Source organism: Oncorhynchus clarkii, unplaced genomic scaffold (genome assembly GCF_045791955.1).
Source record: "Oncorhynchus clarkii lewisi isolate Uvic-CL-2024 unplaced genomic scaffold, UVic_Ocla_1.0 unplaced_contig_8875_pilon_pilon, whole genome shotgun sequence".
NCBI classification, from domain to species: domain Eukaryota; kingdom Metazoa; phylum Chordata; class Actinopteri; order Salmoniformes; family Salmonidae; genus Oncorhynchus; species Oncorhynchus clarkii.
Genome location: NW_027258236.1, coordinates 69,717 through 91,582, shown reverse-complemented (window position 1 = coordinate 91,582; position 21,866 = coordinate 69,717). Strand labels below are relative to the sequence as shown.

Below are 21,866 nucleotides of genomic sequence, written 5' to 3'. Positions count from 1 at the left end.
CTTTTATTGGTCCACTGCAGTCTTCCACATGAACCCTGAGACTGAAGAACGTCTGTCTGGAAATAGAACACCCAGCCACTAGTGTCACATCACCATCAGAAGTGAGTGACATACACAAGGCCATTAAATGAGCTTCAGGAAAAGTCCCGAATGGGAAAGACAAGACAAGGCAGGACTAACAGAACACAGTTCTTTTTTTCTGGACATATTTCTGGATCAGAATGTGTGATGTGTTATGATGACTGGAGCTGGTTGGTGCTGTTGAGGGTGTTAATTCATGTAGAGACAGACAGACAGGACAGACAGGACAGACAAGACAGACACGGATAATATGACTCATTCTTATGGAGTTTTTCAGAGCAATTAAAAACTTGAGGTAAATGCAAAATACACAAAATAAAAGCAATTTCATGAACCTATAGTTTAGAGCCAGTTTAAATCCCATAAGGCTGTGAAGAGAAGAAACAATCCCCTTCTATAATAATACTAACAATAATAAGTCACACCCTCCCTTACCCAATCACCACACAACGGAGGGAGGCAGCTGGCGGCATATTGATGACTACCTCAGTGATACATAGCATTACAGCATTACAACATATGGGTGACTATTCACCCCAGACAATATCCCCCAGATATGTAGGAGGGAAGAAGGAAAGGAGGGTAGCAGGAAAGGGAAGATTAAAGTTGGATTACCATCAGTGTGCTCATGAGGGGCTGACTGGTCCTCTCCTGGTGATTGTCTCTCCTTCTCCTGCTCTCTCTCTTGACCGTCTGTCTGTCTCTCCTCCTGCCCTCTCTGTTGACCGTCTGTCTGTCTCTCCTCCTCCTGCTCTCTCTGTTGACCGTCTGTCTGTCTCTCCTCCAGCCCTCTCTGTTGACCGTCCGTCTGTGGTTCAGTTGTCCTGGGAGAGGCAGGACCAGGACAGGGGGGGTCCTCCTGCTTGCTGTCCGACCCAGAGAGGACGATCCAGGGGTGTTCTCTAGGGGTGGACTGATCAGGCCTGGAGCCTGGGGACATAGCAGGTGAACCTGTAGATTGTATGTCTGGAGCTGAGAGGTGGAAAAGAGGAAAACACCAGGTTCTTTATAGATGTACATGTAGCCTAACAGTTCATATCCGTGTAGAAAACATGTACAACCACACAGATTAGTTTTGTACAGTTGTGTTCAGCGAAATGTACAAAGGCCAAGATTACAGGAAGTAGTTCAAAGACCTGCTAGGGGAGCAGAGAAGCAATGCGTCACACAGTCACTAAAATCATGTGTGAATTCAAATGTGAGCAGCTGCTGGTTGAGAGACACAGATTCTTGTCATTCTGCTCAGACAGTGTGGAATATTTGTGACTTGGTAACACATGGTGAAAACTAATAAAATGCTGCTGATATGTTGAAAATGAGCAGGATACGGGCCATCAATATGCAACTGATTCTCAACTCAAATTTCATCTGTGGGCAATTATGGGCCCCTTCTTTGATAAATTGTGACATCCTGAACGTGTTTTGTTTTGTTGTGGACGAACAGAGGAAGAACTGGAACTAACAGACTAATTCATGATGTTTCCATTGTAAGGTTTGTTTCTGAAAGGCCATCCTCTTATAGATTTTCTCAAATGTCACCTGAATTTCCCAGCGCCCGACGCCGAGCCCCGACAACTAACGAGCTGAGGGGACCAGAGACTGCAGCTCAATTCTCCTCAGACTAGACTGCTGCCTGCAAAACAAGACATTCTCCTCAGACTAGACTGCTGCCTGCCAAACAAGACATCCTCCTCAGACTAGACTGCTGCCTGCCAAACAAGACAATCTCCTCAGACTAGACTGCTGCCTGCCAAACAAGACATCCTCCTCAGACTAGACTGCTGCCTGCCAAACAAGACATCCTCCTCAGACTACTGCCTGCCAAACAAGACATTCTCCTCAGACTAGACTACTGCCTGCCAAACAAGACATCCTCCTCAGACTAGACTGCTGCCTGCAAAACAAGACATTCTCCTCAGACTGCTGCCTGCCAAACAAGACATCCTCCTCAGACTGCTGCCTGCCAAACAAGACATCCTCCTCAGACTAGACTACCTCCTGCCAAACAAGACATCCTCCTCAGACTAGACTGCTGCCTGCCAAACAAGACATCCTCCTCAGACTGCTGCCTGCCAAACAAGACATCCTCCTCAGACTGCTGCCTGCCAAACAAGACATCCTCCTCAGACTGGACTGCTGCCTGCCAAACAAGACATCCTCCTCAGACTAGACTGCTGCCTGCCAAACAAGACATCCTCCTCAGACTAGACTACTGCCTGCCAAACAAGACATCCTCCTCAGACTAGACTGCTGCCTGCCAAACAAGACATCCTCCTCAGACTAGACTGCCAAACAAGACATCCTCCTCAGACTAGACTGCTGACTGCCAAACAAGACATCCTCCTCAGACTACCTCCTGCCAAACAAGACATCCTCCTCAGACTGCTGCCTGCCAAACAAGACATCCTCCTCAGACTACCTCCTGCCAAACAAGACATCCTCCTCAGACTGCTGCCTGCCAAACAAGACATCCTCCTCAGACTAGACTGCTGCCTGCCAAACAAGACATCCTCCTCAGACTAGACTACTGCCTGCCAAACAAGACATCCTCCTCAGACTAGACTGCTGCCTGCCAAACAAGACATCCTCCTCAGACTAGACTGCTGCCTGCCAAACAAGACATCCTCCTCAGACTAGACTACTGCCTGCCAAAGAAGACATCCTCCTCAGACTAGACTGCTGCCTGCCAAACAAGACATCCTCCTCAGACTAGACTGCTGCCTGCAAAACAAGACATCCTCCTCAGACTAGACTGCCAAACAAGACATCCTCCTCAGACTAGACTACTGCCTGCCAAACAAGACATACTCCTCAGACTAGACTACTGCCTGTCAAACAAGACATCCTCCTCAGACTACCTCCTGCCAAACAAGACATCCTCCTCAGACTGCTGCCTGCCAAACAAGACATCCTCCTCAGACTAGACAACTGCCTGCCAAACAAGACATCCTCCTCAGACTAGACTGCTGCCTGCAAAACAAGACATTCTCCTCAGACTACTGCCTGCCAAACAAGACATCCTCCTCAGACTAGACTACTGCCTGCCAAACAAGACATTCTCCTCAGACTGCTGCCTGCCAAACAAGACATCCTCCTCAGACTGCTGCCTGCCAAACAAGACATCCTCCTCAGACTAGACTGCTGCCTGCCAAACAAGACATCCTCCTCAGACTGCTGCCTGCCAAACAAGACATCCTCCTCAGACTAGACTGCTGCCTGCCAAACAAGACATCCTCCTCAGACTGCTGCCTGCCAAACAAGACATCCTCCTCAGACTGCTGCCTGCCAAACAAGACATCCTCCTCAGACTAGACTACTGCCTGCCAAACAAGACATCCTCCTCAGACTAGACTACTGCCTGCCAAACAAGACATCCTCCTCAGACTGCTGCCTGCCAAACAAGACATCCTCCTCAGACTGCTGCCTGCCAAACAAGACATCCTCCTCAGACTAGACTGCTGCCTGCCAAACAAGACATCCTCCTCAGACTAGACTGCTGCCTGCCAAACAAGACATCCTCCTCAGACTAGACTACTGCCTGCCAAACAAGACATCCTCCTCAGACTAGACTGCTGCCTGCCAAACAAGACATCCTCCTCAGACTAGACTGCTGCCTTCCAAACAAGACATCCTCCTCAGACTAGACTGCTGCCTGCCAAACAAGACATCCTCCTCAGACTAGACTGCTGCCTGCCAAACAAGACATCCTCCTCAGACTAGACTGCTGACTGCCAAACAAGACATCCTCCTCAGACTAGACTGCTGCCTGCCAAACAAGACATCCTCCTCAGACTAGACTACTGCCTGCCAAACAAGACATCCTCCTCAGACTAGACTGCTGCCTGCCAAACAAGACATCCTCCTCAGACTAGACTGCTGCCTGCCAAACAAGACATCCTCCTCAGACTAGACTGCTGCCTGCCAAACAAGACATCCTCCTCAGACTAGACTGCTGCCTGCCAAACAAGACATCCTCCTCAGACTAGACTGCTGCCTGCCAAACAAGACATCCTCCTCAGACTAGACTACTGCCTGCCAAACAAGACATCCTCCTCAGACTAGACTGCTGCCTGCCAAACAAGACATCCTCCTCAGACTAGACTGCTGCCTGCCAAACAAGACATCCTCCTCAGACTAGACTGCTGCCTGCCAAACAAGACATCCTCCTCAGACTAGACTGCTGCCTGCCAAACAAGACATCCTCCTCAGACTAGACTACTGCCTGCCAAACAAGACATCCTCCTCAGACTAGACTACTGCCTGCCAAACAAGACATCCTCCTCAGACTAGACTACTGCCTGCCAAACAAGACATCCTCCTCAGACTGCTGCCTGCCAAACAAGACATCCTCCTCAGACTAGACTACCTCCTGCCAAACAAGACGTCCTCCTCAGACTAGACTGCCAAACAACACATCCTCCTGACGATTCTAAAAAAGTGATCCTTGTCAAAAGTCTGAATGCAATATGCATTTATTTCCTAATGCTGTGATATAATAGTGCTTATTTTCTCAGCATTTCCTGTTTGGTGACAGTGATTACAGTGTCATGTTTTGAGAGATGTGAAGTCTTAATACCATCAGAGTTGTTGTTCTGCCTCGGTTGTCATTACAGATCTGACGGCCTGGTAAATTCTCCTTCTAACATGCTGCCTGTGGTGCCAGCAGTTCCACAACAGAGAACCGTGTTTGTTTGCTGATTAGATATCAAACATTACACACCTCAGTCAAGCATGACATGGAGAGGATTTTGTTAACGGATTGTGTGTGTGTGTGTGTGTGTGTGTGTGTGTGTGTGTGAGACAAAAAAACAACACAATTGTAATGGTGTGTTTGATCAGTCCTTGATGATCGAGCTAGTCTAGCATAGAAATACAATGTATGTTCTAGTGATCCTATTTCTATGATTGAGACCACCCTCCTCTAGTGTTGACAGACAGTCAGGTGCCTGTATAACATCCCCTACACCAGCGCTATTCAGATCTCACCTGGAGGTCCTGAGTACTGCTGCATTTCTGTTCTACCTGATAACTCTACTGAACATAAATGTTAAAGCAACCTGCAACCATTTCAACGATTTTACTGAGTTACAGTTCATATAAGGAAATCAGTCATTTTAAATAAATTCATTAGGCCCTAATCTATAGATTTCACATGACTGGGCAGAGGCATAAGCCATGGGCCCACCCACTGAGGAGCCAGGCCCACCCACTGAGGAGCCATGGGCCCACCCACTGAGGAGCCAGGCCCACCCACTGAGGAGCCATGGGCCCACCCACTGAGGAGCCATGGGCCCACCCACTGAGGAGCCATGGGCCCACCCACTGAGGAGCCATGGGCCCACCCACTGAGGAGCCATGGGCCCACCCACTGAGGAGCCATGGGCCCACCCACTGAGGAGCCATGGGCCCACCCACTGAGGAGCCATGGGCCCACCCACTGAGGAGCCATGGGCCCACCCACTGAGGAGCCATGGGCCCACCCACTGAGGAGCCAGGCCCACCCACTGACGAGCCGGGCCCACCCACTGACGAGCCGGGCCCACCCACTGACGAGCCGGGCCCACCCACTGAGGAGCCATGGGCCCTCCCACTGAGGAGCCATGGGCCCACCCACTGAGGAGCCAGGCCCAGCCACTGAGGAGCCAGGCCCAGCCACTGAGGAGCCAGGCCCACCCACTGAGGAGCCAGGCCCACCCACTGAGGAGCCAGGCCCACCCACTGAGGAGCCAGGCCCAGCCAATCAGAATGAGTTTTCCCCCACAGGGGTTTGTTACAGAAAGACAAACTGCTCTGTTTCATCAGCTGTCCAGGGGGGGCTGGTCTCAGACGATCCCGCAGGTGAAGAGGCCGGATGTGGAGGTCCTGGGCTGGTGTGGTTACACGTGGTCTGCGGTTCTGAGGCCGCTTGGACATATTGCCAAATTCTCTAAAACGTAGTTGGAGCCGGCTTCTGGTTGAGAAATGAACATTCAACTCTCTGGCAACAGCTCTGGTGGATATTCTTGCAGTCAGTAGGCCAAATGCGCACTCCCTCAAAATATCTGTGGCATTGTGTTGTGTGACAAAACAGCACATTTAAGAGTGACCTTTTATTGTCCGCAGCACAAGCTGCACCTGTGTGATGATCATTCTTGATAGGTCGATGGATTATCTTGGCAAAGAGCAGCAACCCAGCCTTACAGAGCAGCAACCCAGCCTTACAGAGCAACAACCCAGCCTTACAGAGCAACAACCCAGCCTTACAGAGCAACAACCCAGCCTTACAGAGCAACAACCCAGCCTTACAGAGCAACAACCCAGCCTTACAGAGCAACAACCCAGCCTTACAGAGCAACAACCCAGCCTTACAGAGCAGCAACCCAGCCTTACAGAGCAACAACCCAGCCTTACAGAGCAACAACCCAGCCTTACAGAGCAGCAACCCAGCCTTACAGAGCAGCAACCCAGCATTACAGAGCAACAACCCAGGCAGGTAGCAGGGTTATTCTGGGTTATTATTACTGAGAGACAGACAGGAGGGATGCTGCTGTGTGAATTCCCTGTGCCGCTCGGTCTTGATGGATGGAAGAACAGGTAATCCTTTAAAGACTGAGGACTGATCTCAACCCTCCTTCACCCCCCTCTTTACGCCCTCCACTTTCCCCCGGTACTGCCAACTGAACCAGGAGGTGTCTGTGTTTGAGGAGAGACAGTTACCTTCCTTCTCCCAGTCCTATTAGATAGTCAGCCAGAGTGCCTTGGGGAACTTTAACTTCAGCCGGGGCCAATTCATCAACTTTACTTTGTAAACTTGGAGACGCGCGGCACACCGAGAACAGGCCTTGTGACTGTTTCTCACTTGACAGTCAGGTGAACAGTGTGTTGCGTCCTCTTCTACTCGTTGTCATCTAGCAGAGACACGTTGTCACGCTGGTCTATTTCTGACTTGGTGTATGTTACGCCTGCCAACGTGTGTGTGTGTGTGTGTGTGTGTGTACTCACCAGTGCTGGGCCTGTGGAGTGGGGACTCACACACCTCACAGTAAAGGAGCAGGATGTTGTTGGAGTAAGTACAGGCCCCACAGCTCCACTGATCTCCCTTCCCCTGATCTGGTGGTCCTGGTCTGGGTCTCAACCTTGGTTTCGGGGTCCCTTTCTCAGAGAGCCGACGGGGGGTAAACAGAGAGGACAGGGGGCTGCTGCTGGTGTCTCTCCCCCCATGGAGGGACCTCCTTTTCCCCCCAAGACGAGACCTGGGGCTGTGGGTAGCGCTGGGGGTGAGGGTGGAGGTGGGCAGCCGCAGCCTCTTCACCAGGGGAGAGAAGTCTAGGTCCTGGAGGTCAGGGGGATCTTGGGAGTTGTAGTTTTTCTTCTTGTCACTCTCTGAGTTCTCCACATCTATAGAACCCTCCTTCTCTGAGGGGGTAACGGGGGAAAGGCAAACCTCACCCTCTGTTCTTTTCCTCTTCTTCTCTTTACCCGCGTCCGGAGAGAAGAACGAACGGATGTCGTGCTGTTTGTCCTTCTCAAACTGCAGAGAGGAGGGATAGAGTCACGGTGAGACTGTTGTAAAGCCTGTCATTCATCTGATCTGTTGTAAAGCCTTTCCTTCATCTGATCTGTTGTAAAGTCTGTCCTTCTGATCTGCTGTAAAGCCTGTCCTTCATCTGATCTGTTGTAAAGCCTGTCATTCATCTGATCTGTTGTAAAGCCTGTCCTTCATCTGATCTGTTGTAAAGCCTGTCATTCATCTGATCGGTTGTAAAGCCCGTCCTTCTGATCTGTTGTAAAGCCTGTCATTCATCTGATCTAACAGTATCATGTCAGAGTTCATTTTGTCCCTTTAGACCTCTTTTAAGAGAGAGAACTAACACATTATATTCATAAATAATATCAGTTTAAGATGGTTTCCAGATAATATGATGCATTATTGTTTAGTAATATGTATGGCGCATTATCGTTTAGTAATATATATGATGCATTATCGTTTAGTGATATGTGTGGCACATTATCGTTTAGTAATATATATGGTGCATTATCGTTTAGTGATATGCATGGTGCATTATCGTTTAGTAATATATGTGGTTCATTATCGTTTAGTAATATGTGTGGTGCATTATCATTTAGTAATATGTATAAATCATTATCTTTTAGTGATATGTATGATGCATTATCGTTTAGTAATATGTATGATGCATTGTTGTTTAGTAATATGTGTGATGCATTATTGTTTAGTAATATGTGTGATGCATTATTGTTTGGTAATATGTGTGATACATTATCGTTTGGTAATATATTTGATGCATTATTGTTTAGTAATATGTGTGATACATTATAATTTAGTAATATGTATCATGCATGATCGTTTAGAATATGTATACTACATGATCGTTTAGTGATATGTATACTACATTATCGTTTAGTAATATGTATAATACATTATCGTTTAGTAATATGTATGATGCACCTACATGTCTATACTGTTAGACAGACATAAGCATACAGTAGCAGTATGATTGCTAGGATTCAAAACCTTCCCAGTGTTAGAACACCATCTGCACACACGTTAAAGAACCCAGATCACTAGACCAGTGACCCACATGGTTAAAGAACCCAGATCACTAGACCAGTGCCTCACATGGTTAAAGAACCCAGATCACTAGACCAGTGACTCACATGGTTAAAGAACCCAGATCACTAGACCAGTGACTCACATGGTTAAAGAACCCAGATCACTAGACCAGTGACTCACATGGTTAAAGAACCCAGATCACTAGACCAGTACCTCACATGGTTAAAGAACCCAGATCACTAGACCAGTGCCTCACATGGTTAAAGAACCCAGATCACTAGACCAGTGCCTCACATGGTTAAAGAACCCAGATCACTAGACCAGTGCCTCACATGGTTAAAGAACCCAGATCACTAGACCAGTGACTCACATGGTTAAAGAACCCAGATCACTAGACCAGTGCCTCACATGGTTAAAGAACCCAGATCACTAGACCAGTGCCTCACATGGTTAAAGAACCCAGATCACTAGACCAGTGCCTCACATGGTTAAAGAACCCAGATCACTAGACCAGTGACTCACATGGTTAAAGAACCCAGATCACTAGACCAGTGCCTCACATGGTTAAAGAACCCAGATCACTAGACCAGTGCCTCACATGGTTAAAGAACCCAGATCACTAGACCAGTGCCTCACATGGTTAAAGAACCCAGATCACTAGACCAGTGCCTCACATGGTTAAAGAACCCAGATCACTAGACCAGTGCCTCACATGGTTAAAGAACCCAGATCACTAGACCAGTGCCTCACATGGTTAAAGAACCCAGATCACTAGACCAGTGACTCATATGGTTAAAGAACCCAGATCACTAGACCAGTGCCTCACATGGTTAAAGAACCCAGATCACTAGACCAGTGCCTCACATGGTTAAAGAACCCAGATCACTAGACCAGTGCCTCACATGGTTAAAGAACCCAGATCACTAGACCAGTGACTCACATGGTTAAAGAACCCAGATCACTAGACCAGTGCCTCACATGGTTAAAGAACCCAGATCACTAGACCAGTGCCTCACATGGTTAAAGAACCCAGATCACTAGACCAGTGCCTCACATGGTTAAAGAACCCAGATCACTAGACCAGTGCCTCACATGGTTAAAGAACCCAGATCACTAGACCAGTGACTCACATGGTTAAAGAACACAGGATCTTTGTCATTGTCAACCACTCCTCCTGCTGCCAGGGTCGTCTCGCTTGGTGTCCACGCCTCGGCGAAATTCAGGAAGTCCCATTTGTCCTTATCCCCCAACTCTGCCTTTAAGTACTCCTTCTTACCGTTCAGAGTACTGCCCGTTACCGTTTCCTGTCAACAACAACACACACACACACACAGTCTCCTATCAGAACAACACGTACAGGGATACTCCACTCAAAAATAAAATGTTTTGGACTTTCAAGAAGCATTTTCCTTTTAAGCACTTAATGGCAGAAAATGGACTAAATCAGGGAGGCGCAATCAGGACTTGTCCAATAAGAAACACTTGTTTTGCTACAATGTGCACTAGATGAATGTGACCATAAACTGCTCTGTTCTTTGCAGCATAATTAACAACAACAAGGTCAGTAAACAACAAATAAACACCAAGATCAACAACCTCACTCTGATACATCTGTAATGCATCTTTAATGGTCTTTAAAAAAATGTTTATTGATTGATTGATTCAAATCCAGTTCATTGGAAACGGTGGTCCTGCAGTGGATATTAGTACCATAGAATTACAGATATATTGAGTGTACCTGCCATTCAACCCACTGTGTTCCAGTCAAAATGACAAGGTGGTCTCTGGGCTTTGTGCTGTCCCTTTAAGTAAATCTACAGTACCAGTCAAAAGTTTGGACACACCTACTCATTCAAGGGTTTTTCTGTATTTGTACTATTTTCTATATTGTAGAATAATAGTGAAGACATCAAAACTATGAAATAACACATATGGAATCATGTAGTAACCAAAAAACAAATCAAAATATATTTTAGACTTGAGATTCTTCAAAGTAGCCACCCTTCGCCTCGATCACAGCGTTGCACACTCTTGGCATTCTCTCAACCAGCTTCATGAGGTTGACACCTGGAATGCATTTCAATTAACAGGTGTGCATTTCAATTAACAGGTGTGCATTGTTAAAAGTTACATTTGTGGATTTTATTTCCTTCTTAATGCATTTGAGCCAATCAGTTGTGTTGTGACATGGTAGGGGTGGTATACAGAAGAGTCCATATTATGGCAAAAACAGACCAAAAAAGCAAAGAGAAATGACAGTGCGTCATTACTTTAAGACATGAAGGTCAGTCAATACGGGAACATTTCAAGAACATTGAATATTTCTTCAAGCACAGTCACAAAAACCATCAAGCGCTATGATGAAACTGGCTCTCAAGAGGATCACCACAGGAAAGGAAGACTGCTGCAGAGGATAAGTTCATTAGAGATAACTGCACATCAGATTGCAGCCCAAATAAATGCTTCACAGAGTTCAACTAACAGACACATCTCAACATCAACTGTTCAGCGGACAGAATCAGGCCTTCATGGTCAGATTGATGCAAAGAAACCACTACTAAAGGACACCAATAAGAAGAAGAGATTTGCTTGGGCCAAGAAACACAAGCAATGAACATGACTGGTGAAGCATGGAGGAGGTGGTGTGATGGTGATACTGTCAGTGATGCATTTAGAATTCAAAGCACACTGAACCAGCATGGATACCACAGCATTCTGCAGCGATACGCCATCCCATCTGGTTTGCGCTTAGTGGGACTATCATTTGTTTTTCAACAGGACAAAGACCCAACAGTGCTATTTGACCAAGGAGAGTGATGGAGTACTGTATCAGATGACCTGGCCTCCACAATCACCCGACCTCAACCCAATTGAGATGGTTTGGGATGAGTTGGACCGCAGAGTGAAGGAAAAGCAGCCAACAAGTGCTCAGCATATGTGGGAACTCCTTCAAGACAGTTGGAAAAGCATTCCTCATGTAGCTGGTTGAGAGAATGCCAAGAGTGTACAAAGCTGTCATCAAGGCAAATGGGTGACTACTTTGAAGAATCTAAAATAGATATTGATTTGTTTAACACTTTTTTGGCTACTACATGATTCCATGTGTTGTTTCATAGTTTTGATGTCCACTATTATTCTACAACGTAGAAAATAGTAAAAATAAAGAAAAACCCTTGGATACGTAGGTGTGTCAACTTTCAACTTTTGACTGGTACTTCTATGAAAAGTACCTACCTTCCAGTTAAAACGAAACACACGCACACACACACCTTCCTGTTGAGCATGCTCCACATGACGGTGTCAAAGGTTCCCTTGGCGATGAGGTAGTGCACGTGGACGGAGGCGGTCTGTCCGATGCGGTGCGCCCGGTCCTCAGCCTGCTTCACATGGCCAGGGTTCCAGTACAGCTCAGCAAACACCACGTGAGTGGCCGCTGTGAACGTCAGGCCCTGGACACCACAGAACACACAGGACACACTCACTTAAGGGAAGAATTCACCGGAAGCTGACAGGCGGAGAAAGCAGAGCGAGGCGGGTGAACAGTACGGGAACAGGCAGAGCAGTGAGGGTGAACAGTACGGGAACAGGCAGAGCGAGGAGGGTGAACAGTACGGGAACAGGCAGAACGAGTAGGGTGAACAGTACGGGAACAGGCAGAGCGAGGAGGGTGAACAGTACGGGAACAGGCAGAGCAGTGAGGGTGACCAGTACGGGAACAGGCAGAGCGAGGAGGGTGAACAGTACGGGAACAGGCAGAGCAGTGAGGGTGAACAGTACGGGAACAGGCAGAGCGAGGCGTGTGAACAGTACGGGAACAGGCAGAGCGAGGAGGGTGAACAGTACGGGAACAGGCAGAGCAGTGAGGGTGAACAGTACGGGAACAGGCAGAGCGAGGAGGGTGAACAGTACGGGAACAGGCAGAGCGAGGAGGGTGAACAGTACGGGAACAGGCAGAGCGAGGAGGGTGAACAGTACGGGAACAGGCAGAGCGAGGAGGATGAACAGTACGGGAACAGGCAGAGCAGTGAGGGTGAACAGTACGGGAACAGGCAGAGCAGTGAGGATGAACAGTACGGGAACAGGCAGAGCAGTGAGGATGAACAGTACGGGAACAGGCAGAGCGAGGAGGGTGAACAGTACGGGAACAGGCAGAGCTGTGAGGGTGAACAGTACGGGAACAGGCAGAGCAGTGAGGGTGAACAGTACGGGAACAGGCAGAGCGAGAAGGGTGAACAGTACGGGAACAGGCAGAGCAGTGAGGGTGAACAGTACGGGAACAGGCAGAGCAGTGAGGGTGAACAGTACGGGAACAGGCAGAGCGAGGAGGGTGAACAGTACGGGAACAGGCAGAGCAGTGAGGGTGACCAGTACGGGAACAGGCAGAGCGAGGAGGGTGAACAGTACGGGAACAGGCAGAGCGAGGCGGGTGAACAGTACGGGAACAGGCAGAGAAGTGAGGGTGAACAGTACGGGAACAGGCAGAGCGAGGAGGATGAACAGTACGGGAACAGGCAGAGCAGTGAGGGTGAACAGTACGGGAACAGGCAGAGCGAGGCGTGTGAACAGTGAACAGTCACAAGGCCTGTTCTCGTTGTGCCGCGCGTCTCCAAGTTTACAAAGTAAAGTTGATGAATTGGCCCCGGCTGAAGTTAAAGTTCCCCAAGGCACTCTGGCTGACTATCTAATAGGACTGGGAGAAGGAAGGTAACTGTCTCTCCTCAAACACAGACACCTCCTGGTTCAGTTGGCAGTACCGGGGGAAAGTGGAGGGCGTAAAGAGGGGGGTGAAGGAGGGTTGAGATCAGTAGTGAGTGGTGGATGTATACAGTGTTACTGGGACTGGAATTAGGACACATGGTGGATGTATACAGTGTTACTGGGACTGGAATTAGGACACATGGTGGATGTATACAGTGTTACTGGGACTGGAATTAGGACACATGGTGGATGTATACAGTGTTACTGGGACTGGAATTAGGACACATGGTGGATGTATACAGTGTTACTGGGACTGGAATTAGGACACGTGGTGGATGTACAGTGTTACTGGGACTGGAATTAGGACACATGGTGGATGTATACAGTGTTACTGGGACTGGAATTAGGACACATGGTGGATGTATATGCCCAGTAGAAGGTATGTACTGTAGAAATATAATTACTATTCTATCATCAGTGTTTCTATGGTCTGTACGTGCAGTACCTGCCCAGCTGCCTGTATGCTGAGGACGGCCACGCGCGTCTCAGGGTCATTCTGGAACTGGTGAACCAAGTGGATACGCTCTGAGGACGGAACACTGCCATCGATACGGATGTAACTGGCCTGAGAGATGGGGAGAGCGTGGTCATTACTGATGGGACACTGCCAATGATATGGATGTAACTGGCCTGAGAGAGAGAGGAGATAGGGAGAGAAGTAAATGTCAGCGCTGATTAAAACCTTGACCTCTGAACCCACCACTAAAACGACAGCAACATCCTATAGCATTGCTGTATAGAAAAACAACCATTTACTAATACATCGACGTCACTGACAAACTGAAATGGTCCACTCACACAGACAGTGTGGTGAAGAAAATGTGGCTTGTCACCTAAAACCCTCAAACTTTTACAGATGCACAATCGAGAGCATCCTGTCGGGCTGTATCACCGTATGGTACGGCAACCGCACCGCCCACAGAGCTCTCCAGAGGGTGGTACGGTCTGCCCAACACATCACCGGGGGGCAAACTACCTGCCCTCCAGGACACCTACAGCACCCAATGTCATAGGAAGACCAAAAAGATCATCAAGGGCAACAACCACCCGAGCCACTGCCTGTTCATCCTGCTATCATCCAGAAGGCGAGGTCAGTACATGTGCATCAAAGCTGGGACCTAGAGACTGAAAAACAGCTTCTATCTCAAGGCCATCAGACTGTTAAACAGCATCACTAACATTGAGAGGCTGCTGCCTATATACATAGACTTGAAATCACTGGCCACTTTAATAAATAGAACACTGGCCACTTTAATAAATAGAACACTGGTCCCTTTAATAAATAGAACACTGGCCACTTTAATAAATAGAACACTGGCCACTTTAATAAATAGAACACTGGCCACTTTAATAAATAGAACACTAGTCACTTTAATAAATAGAACACTAGCCACTTTAATAAATAGAACACTGGCCACTTTAATAAATAGAACACTGGTCACTTTAATAAATAGAACACTGGCCACTTTAATAAATAGAACACTAGTTACTTTAATAATGTCTACATATCTTGCATACCCATCTCATATGTATATACTGTATCCTATACTATATCTTATTCTATACCGCTCTCACATTGCATGTCCATATATTTGTATATGTTTAATTCCATTCCTTTACTAGATGTGTGTGTATTGGGTATATGTTGTGTAATTGTTAGATATTACTTATTAGATATTACAGCACTGTTGGAGCTAGAAGCACAAGCATTTCTCTACACCAGCAATAACATCTGATAAACACGTGTATGTGACCAATAACATTTGATTTGACATTTAGTCAATTCCACTCCACACAGACAGTACCCATATACAGGAAGAACAATTTAGTGTTCTAATACACCTGTCGCAGTGATGTCATTGATTTCATTTTCATTTGATTGGATTAGTCGTGTCTCCCGCCCTCCACCTCCACCTCGGTCTCTCTCCCCGTTCTCACAGCTGTAGTTCATCACGGCAGCATGCAGCTCCTTATTTTAGTCTTTTTCCTGTTAATGGGTGATGATGATGCTTCAGCGAGTGGGAGACTTCTCAAATTAGAAGATGTGATCACACTTGATCACGTATCAGATAACAGCAGACGACACCTATACTCTTCCTCTCACATCACTGCCATCGAGCTGAGAAACGCGTGAAACTGGCTTAAAATAAAAACAGTGTGTGTGTGTGTGTGTATTTTACAAACTTCTGTTTTGAGATTCAACATAATTGGAGATGAGATTCAGCAACACTTGGAGAACAATGGAATACATTTTTTTATTTTAAAGCGTCTTTATTGCTAAAAAGTAATTGGTTCATAAAAAAAGTAATGAAATAAATTCCACATTCAGTGTTGCTGAATCTCCTCTCTCCTTGGTTGGAAAGAGAGGAAGCGACAGTGATCCCTTCCCTTTGAGTTTCTACACAGTCTGTTCTAGTGAAAACACAAGCCATTTCAAGTGTGAGTGGTATCACTGCCAATGGCTGGTTCAACATGTATAGACTTGAGGGGAAAGCACGCATGTACACAACACTAACATGTATAGACTTGAGGGGAAAGCACACATGTACACAACACTAACATGTATAGACTTGAGGGGAAAGCACACATGTACACAACACTAACATGTATAGACTTGAGGGGAAAGCACACATGTACACAACACTAACATGTATAGACTTGAGGGGAAAGCACACATGTACACAACACTAACATGTATAGACTTGAGGGGAAAGCACACATGTACACAACACTAACATGTATAGACTTGAGGGGAAAGCACGCATGTACACAACACTAACATGTATAGACTTGAGGGGAAAGCACACATGTACACAACACTAACATGTATAGACTTGAGGGGAAAGCACACATGTACACAACACTAACATGTATAGACTTGAGGGGAAAGCACACATGTACACAACACTAACATGTATAGACTTGAGGGGAAAGCACACATGTACACAACACTAACATGTATAGACTTGAGGGGAAAGCACACATGTACACAACACTAACATGTATAGACTTGAGGGGAAAGCACACATGTACACAACACTAACATGTATAGACTTGAGGGGAAAGCACACATGTACACAACACTAACATGTATAGACTTGAGGGGAAAGCACACATGTACACAATACTAACATGTATAGACTTGAGGGGAAAGCACACATGTACACAACACTAACATGTATAGACTTGAGGGGAAAGCACACATGTACACAACACTAACATGTATAGACTTGAGGGGAAAGCACACATGTACACAATACTAACATGTATAGACTTGAGGGGAAAGCACACATGTACACAACACTAACATGTATAGACTTGAGGGGAAAGCACACATGTACACAATACTAACATGTATAGACTTGAGGGGAAAACACGCATGTACACAACACTAACATGTATAGACTTGAGGGGAAAGCACACATGTACACAATACTAACATGTATAGACTTGAGGGGAAAGCACACATGTACACAACACTAACATGTATAGACTTGAGGGGAAAGCACACATGTACACAATACTAACATGTATAGATAGACTTGAGGGGAAAGCACACATGTACACAACACTAACATGTATAGACTTGAGGGGAAAGCACACATGTACACAACACTAACATGTATAGACTTGAGGGGAAAGCACACATGTACACAACACTAACATGTATAGACTTGAGGGGAAAACACACATGTACACAACACTAACATGTATAGACTTGAGGGGAAAGCACACATGTACACAACACTAACATGTATAGACTTGAGGGTAAAACACACATGTACACAACACTAACATGTATCTGCCGTTCTGCACTCAGAGCCAAACACACACAGGGCATCTACATTTTATTCATTTAGCCGACGCTCTTACCCAGAGGGACTTACAGGAGTAATTTGGGTTAAGTGCCTTGCTCAAGGGCAGATCGGCAGATTGGTCACCTAGTCCGCTCAGGGTTTGGAACCTTTCGGTTACAGGCCCAATGCTCTGAACCGCTAGGTTACCTGCAGCTACAGGGTGGAACTCACTGGTGTTGTGCAAACAGTGACAGTCTATGACCCCCACGCCAGGGAATCATGGTCCCTACAGGGCTGTGACGACAACATCAGGGTTTTGTGACGCCTGTCCAGTAGGAACACGAGGTTACATTTCTCCAGCCGAATCCCTCAGCTTTATGGCAAAACAAAGTGGTGGGCTGCTGTACAACTGAAAATCGAATGAAATAACTGTGGATTTATAAAAGGCCCAGTGCAGTCAGTCAAAAGTATATTTTTATTGTGTTTTATTTTATTGTACAACAGTTGATAAAACTAACACTGTAAAAGTGTTATTTCCACATAGTTGCTGGTTGAAAATACAACATACACAGGATCCTCTAATCAACCAGTTTGCATGGGCAGGTGTTTCGGCTGGGGACATACCAGGCGGCAAATTGGTTAATCGACCAATAACAAAGCGAGTTCCAAACCTCTCTGCCAATAACAGAGAGTTTTAAGTTTGCCCCTCCCCACCCAGAAAGGATTTGATATACACTAATGTCCATTGCTTCCATTGTTTCTTGGCCCAAGCAAGTCTCTTCTTCTTATTGGTGTCCTTTAGTAGTGGTTTCTTTGCAGCAATTGAACCATGAAGGCCTGATTCACACAGTCTCCTCTGAACAGTTGATGTTGAGATGTGTCTGTTACTTTAACTCTGTGAAGAATTTATTTGGGCTACAATTTCTGAGGCTGGTAACTAATGAACTTATCCTCTGCAGCAGAGGTAACTCTGGGTCTTCCTTTCCTGTAGCGGTCCTGATGAGAGCCAGTTTCATCATAGCGCTTGATGGTTTCTGCGACTGCACTTGAAGAAACTTTAAAAGTTATTGAAATGTTCCGTATTGACTGACCTTCATGTCTTAATTAAAGTAATGATGGACTGTCGTTTCTCTTTGCTTATTTGAGCTGTTCTTGCCATAATATGGTTTTGTTTTTACCAACGTCGTTTTAGAGAATTTGGCAGTACGTCCAACAACTGCAGACCACGCGTATGGCGTCATGTTCGCGAGCAGTTTGCTGATGTCAATGTTGTGAATGGTACGGGCAGGCATAAGCTACGGTCAACAAACACAATTGCATTTTATCGATGGCAATTTGAATGCACAGAGATACCGTGAGGAGATCCTGAGGCCCATTGTCGTGTCATTCATCTGCCGCCATCACCTCATGTTTCAGCAGGATAAATGCACAGCCCCACGTCACAAGGATCTGGACACGACTCCTGGATTCTGAAAATGTCCCAGTTCTTCCATGTACAAAAGCTGAAGAACATCCAGGTACTTTCTGTAGCTGCTGGAGGTGAAGACAAACTCCTGGACAACAGAAAGGAAAACGCTGCACACTGTTGCTCAGGCTCCCAGGTGATATTGATCTAGACTGCTGCTCAGGCTCCCAGGTGATATTGATTTAGACTGCTGCTCAGGCTCCCAGGTGATATTGATCTAGACTGCTGCTCAGGCTCCCAGGTGATATTGATTTAGACTGCTGCTCAGGCTCCCAGGTGATATTGATTTAGACTGCTGCTCAGGCTCCCAGGTGATATTGATTTAGACTGCTGCTCAGGCTCCCAGGTGATATTGATTTAGACTGCTGCTCAGGCTCCCAGGTGATATTGATTTAGACTGCTGCTCAGGCTCCCAGGTGATATTGATTTAGACTGCTGCTCAGGCTCCCAGGTGATATTGATTTAGACTGCTGCTCAGGCTCCCAGGTGATATTGATTTAGACTGCTGCTCAGGCTCCCAGGTGATATTGATTTAGACTGCTGCTCAGGCTCCCAGGTGATATTGATTTAGACTGCTGCTCAGGCTCCCAGGTGATATTGATCTAGACTGCTGCTCAGGCTCCCAGGTGATATTGATTTAGACTGCTGCTCAGGCTCCCAGGTGATATTGATTTAGACTGCTGCTCAGGCTCCCAGGTGATATTGATTTAGACTGCTGCTCAGGCTCCCAGGTGATATTGATTTAGACTGCTGCTCAGGCTCCCAGGTGATATTGATTTAGACTGCTGCTCAGGCTCCCAGGTGATATTGATTTAGACTGCTGCTCAGGCTCCCAGGTGATATTGATCTAGACTGCTGCTCAGGCTCCCAGGTGATATTGATTTAGACTGCTGCTCAGGCTCCCAGGTGATATTTATTTAGACTGCTGCTCAGGCTCCCAGGTGATATTGATTTAGACTGCTGCTCAGGCTCCCAGGTGATATTGATTTAGACTGCTGCTCAGGCTCCCAGGTGATATTGATTTAGACTGCTGCTCAGGCTCCCAGGTGATATTGATTTAGACTGCTGCTCAGGCTCCCAGGTGATATTTATTTAGACTGCTGCTCAGGCTCCCAGGTGATATTGATTTAGACTGCTGCTCAGGCTCCCAGGTGATATTGATTTAGACTGCTGCTCAGGCTCCCAGGTGATATTGATTTAGACTGCTGCTCAGGCTCCCAGGTGATATTGATTTAGACTGCTGCTCAGGCTCCTAGGTGATATTGATTTAGACTGCTGCTCAGGCTCCCAGGTGATATTTATTTACAACAGCGTTTTGACACTTAGGTCTTCATCAGGCATCTTATATCCCAGTTCTTCCATGGCCTGCATACTCACCAGACGTGTCACCCATTGAGCATGTTTGGGATGCTCTGGATCGACGTGTACGACAGCGTGTTCCCAGTTCCCGCCAATATCCAGCAACTTCGCACAGTCATTGACGAGGAGTGGATCAACATTCCTCAGGCCACAATCAACAACCTGATCAACTCTATGTGAAGGAGATGTGTCGTGCTGCATGGGGCAAATGGTGTTCACACCAGATACTGACTGGTTTTCTAATCCACACCCCTACCTTTTCTTTTTAAAGGTATCTGTGACCAACAGATACATATCTGTATTCCCAGTCATGTGAAATCCATAGATCAGGGCCTCATGTATTTATTTACATTACCGTTTTCTTTATGTGAACTGGAACTCAGTCAAATATTTGAAATTGTTGCATGTTGCTTTATATTTTTGTTCAGTATAGTTACTTTTTTAGATACTTTTCCCTATTAGTTGAAATCTTATTTTCTTCAAAGCCCTTAGCTAGCAAACATGTTTCACAATGAAACAAAAAAAATACTGCACTCTGAACCACACAACTTTCCTAGATTCATGAAAGTGTTGTTAGACGACGCAAGAAATGTCAACTTCAATATGTGATGTAGTTTTAGTGGAATTTGCAGCAGGTGTTGGTAAGTAATGAATGTGCTGGCTTCTAGAGTAACTTCCTCAACCTTTAAGTGGTTTAGGATTTGAAGACAGGTATGGAACAATCTCCATAATAGTTTGACAGGTCTGAGAAAGTGCCCGAGGGCACATCTGTGTGCTGTGTCAGGGAGAGGGACAGAGACGGCCCCTTAGTGGGGAATTTGTGACAGAGGGGCTGCTGAACCGTGGGAGAGGTGTGCCTGTCCATTAGTTGTGATGAGTGAACAACCGTTACCTTGGCTTCGATGACAGCCTCGGTACATGCCTGTAGCATGGTCAGGTGATGAGCGAACACCAGGAACTTTAACTTCTCAGTCTCCAGCAGCATCTTTATGTAGTCTTTCACTGCCCCGGCCTATAGGAGGAGACCACAGAGGGGCCAATAGAAATGCAACAACAACATATTAGAATACATCTCTATGCGAAGGCCATACAGGGGAAATCAACCACAGGAAGGAAGGGAATGAATCATGAATTGCTATGAGACACATACTCAAGACTTCACATATATTTGTCTTGAAGGACCACATATACGATAACCCCCCCCCCCCAATCGACAGTCCTGTCCTGCTGTCCACATGCCACACACCTCCTGGACTTCAGACCTCTCTCACCAGTCTCTCCTCCCTCACCTAGAGACTTGGACTGTTAATTATCAGAAGGCCTTTCCTCTCAGAGGGAGGATAATGAAAGTAGGTCTAAGCAGGTCTAGCTAGAAGCCCCCTCCTCCATCTGCTAATGGGAACTTCTCATTACTGGGTTGCTGGGTTGCTTTTAACTCTGCAGAAGTTTAATTAGTGCAACACAAACTTCCTGTCCACTGAAGCAGTGATATGTTATCTCTCTTTAAAGTCCATCATCAGAGGCAGCAGGGTCTCTGGGTAATTGGGAGCATCTGCTGCTGCTGGTAGACGGGGTAAAAATAAAAACCCTGTCCCCCTTCACACTGCCAAACTCGGTCCCAACATGACACCCTATTCCCTATGTAGTGCACTACTTTTGACCAAGGCCCATAGCGCTCTGGTCAAAAGTTGGGCACCATGTAGGGAATAGGGTGCCATTTGGGATGCATCCATGGTCCACTCGCCAGGCATTCACATACGCTTCAGAAGTGACATGAGATGTGTGTGTGTGTGTGTGTGTGTGTGTGTGTGTATCCACTCACCCCCCAAAAAGTTATTTTCTGTCAGTGTGTGTG

General features: G+C 46.5%; 1 protein-coding gene across 1 annotated transcript in view; it reads right to left on the bottom strand.

Annotated features, from left to right (window-relative positions):
- Positions 1-696: 696 nt before the first annotated feature.
- LOC139396219 (DNA annealing helicase and endonuclease ZRANB3-like) overlaps positions 697-21,866 on the bottom strand; it is a gene marked incomplete at its 3' end in the record, with an annotated part of 43,274 nt that continues 22,104 nt past the window's right edge. The window contains exons 10-15 of the mRNA XM_071143357.1: positions 20,904-21,023; positions 13,836-13,955; positions 11,902-12,081; positions 9,763-9,936; positions 7,063-7,591; positions 697-1,053 (exon numbers count right to left, since the gene is read on the bottom strand). Coding sequence (XP_070999458.1) covers positions 697-1,053; positions 7,063-7,591; positions 9,763-9,936; positions 11,902-12,081; positions 13,836-13,955; positions 20,904-21,023 — 1,480 coding nt within the window. The remainder of the gene's footprint in view (positions 1,054-7,062; positions 7,592-9,762; positions 9,937-11,901; positions 12,082-13,835; positions 13,956-20,903; positions 21,024-21,866) is intronic.